Source organism: Petaurus breviceps, unplaced genomic scaffold (assembly GCF_028583685.1).
Source record: "Petaurus breviceps papuanus isolate PSGF00001 unplaced genomic scaffold, PetGlider_PUasm1.0 227, whole genome shotgun sequence".
In the NCBI taxonomy this organism is placed as follows: domain Eukaryota; kingdom Metazoa; phylum Chordata; class Mammalia; order Diprotodontia; family Petauridae; genus Petaurus; species Petaurus breviceps.
This window is the reverse complement of record NW_027185896.1, coordinates 15966682-15968947: the sequence shown is the minus strand read 5'-3', so window position 1 is coordinate 15968947 and position 2266 is coordinate 15966682. Positions and strand designations below refer to the sequence as shown.

At 49.4% G+C, this 2266-nt stretch overlaps 1 protein-coding gene across 5 annotated transcripts in view; it reads right to left on the bottom strand.

The window, feature by feature from the left end:
• Positions 1-2266, bottom strand: part of NBEAL2 (neurobeachin like 2) — a 149931-nt gene that overhangs the window by 19689 nt on the left and 127976 nt on the right. For all 5 annotated transcript variants that reach the window (XM_069095908.1, XM_069095904.1, XM_069095905.1 and 2 more), the window contains 3 exons: positions 1543-1676; positions 1063-1170; positions 227-322 (listed from right to left, as the gene is read on the bottom strand). In XM_069095908.1, the coding sequence (XP_068952009.1) occupies positions 227-322; positions 1063-1170; positions 1543-1676 (338 nt within the window). The remainder of the gene's footprint in view (positions 1-226; positions 323-1062; positions 1171-1542; positions 1677-2266) is intronic.

The window sequence follows — 2266 nt, the reverse complement described above, 5'->3', positions numbered from 1 at the left end:
AGGAGAGAGATTCCTAGGGGACTGAGCTTGCCTGGGGGCAGAGGAAGAACCTTGATGGAGTGTCTCTGGGGAAGGTGTGGGGCTGGGATAAGGAAACTGTGGCTCATGTGGAGGTCAAGTGCTATGGGGGATGATCTGTGGTAAGCAATGAGAGTGCAGGCCCTGATTGAGCAGAGAGGAAGCTCTAGAATTAAGGAAGACAGAAAGCAAGGGCTGTGGACCTTACCACAGGGTACTGGGACAGGTCATTGTAGGTTCTCCCTGCAATGGTGTTGAGCTGCATCAGGTACTCAAAGTTGGAAATCTCTCGGTGGACCCATTTCTGGGAAGGAAAGAGCAAGAAGGGCAGATGTTCAAGGGGCACAATGCCCACCCTGCTGGGTCCCTCATTTGATTCTCTCATCTGGGTTCTTTGGTCTCTGCAGCACTCAGCTTCAGGAAGTGCTGTCCAATGTGTAGGGAAGTGGTGTGGAAGGACTAGCTGAGCCTTGGTAGGGGTGTAAGACTACAAGACTGTAAAACCCAAGCCCTCTTATCTCTTAGATGAGAATTCTGGAACTCAGGGAGGACAGATAAATTGTCCAAGGTCACCCAGGTAGGAAGTAGCAGAGCCAGAAATTCAACTTAGCCCCAAAGTTCTGTCCACTACCCAGCCTGTATTCTCCCACCTCCATGTCTGTGCTTACAAAGTTCCCTATGACAGAAATGCCCCCTGTTTGCCTGCGGCTGTCCTGAAAAGGCAATTCAAATACCATTTGCTCCCTGATACTCTGGGTCAGCCATGAACTCCTTTCTCAGATTCCACAGTAGGTGTCATTTGGTGATATTTGGTATAAAACTGCAAACTAGTTATCTGTGTATGAGCGTCATTCCTTTTACCAGACTGTGAATTCTAAGGGAGGGTAAGATCTGTATCTTATTTAAACTTGAGATCTCCACCCAGTGCCCTGGACAATTTGTTCCCAGTGCTTAAGAAATGTCTGTTATGCTACAAACCATACTTTGGAGATGGAGGAATGAGGGAGCAGGGGTGGGGTGGGGATGGAGGTAGGAGTAGCTTACCTGAGTCAGGCCAGAAGCTCGAAGCATCTCTTGTGGAGAGTGGCTTCCATAGTAGCCTTGGCTGGGGGGCCGAAGTCCCAGAATGCATGAGTACACCTTGTTCCGCACCTTAGAGGGAGGCAACCTGGTCAGAAGGTGGGACCACACAAGACCACGGAGCTCTGACCCCAGCCTCCCCTGCCCCAACATGGCCATGGACACAAGCTCATATATTGAGAAGACTCAGTGCCAGCCAAGAACCCAGAGCCACACCAAAGGGGGTGGGATCACATAAGAAACTGAGGGAATCAGTAAATTTTCCCAAGTATAGGAGGGGCCCCAATTTTGTGAAGGACAGAATACTGAGAATTCACACTCTTTGGGGAAAAGTCTTAAAACGGTTATCAGTGGCATCCTAGAGAGAAAGTATGGTAGGTGCAGTGAGTAGAGAGTTTAAACTTAATGGTATAGGGAGCTCCGGGGGGAGCCTCGATTCCCCACCTTTCGAGGGAAGTTGAGGAAGTAGTTGGCCTGGTCAATGAAGAAGAGCTCCAGGGCTGAGCGTCGGAGATTGTAACGCCGAAGGTGGACTTCTCGGAGCTGGGAGAGCGGCCGCCGGAAATCATACCCAATGCCTGGCGGACAGAGGCGGGTCCTTTCCCTTGGCCTGGTCCGCAGCCCCTGTCCACTCCCAGACAATCCCCTTCCCCACTATCCTTCTCCTTCTGCTTCCAGGGATTGTCATTATTTCTCTACCAGACTCACCCCTGCTGTTGCCTACCCACAGGCCTTATCACTGTTCTTTAGACTCTCTATTCTCTGCCAGGATGGTTCCCCTTCGTACCTCTCTGTACATTCACAGGAGGCTGGGAATAATCAAAAGGAAATGAACAGGGTCCAGTAAACCACTTTCATAGTACTACTATTGTGAAAAAAATCTGCACTAGGGACATGACCTCCATCCTTGAGGAAAAGTAGTTTCATGAGATGCTGGGATCGAAGCGTTTATAACCTGGTGGTAAATCTCCCAGTGATGAACCTATATGAATTTGGCTAGATTGTAAGCCCCTTGAGGACAGGCACTGGTGTCTTTTTCTTTTTAACTTCTCTTCTCCAACACTGAACACAGAGTCTTAGACATCATAAGCACTTAATAAACTTCCCAATGATGAGCCTACCTGAACTTGGCTAGATTGTAAGCCCCTTGAGGACAGGCACTGGTGTC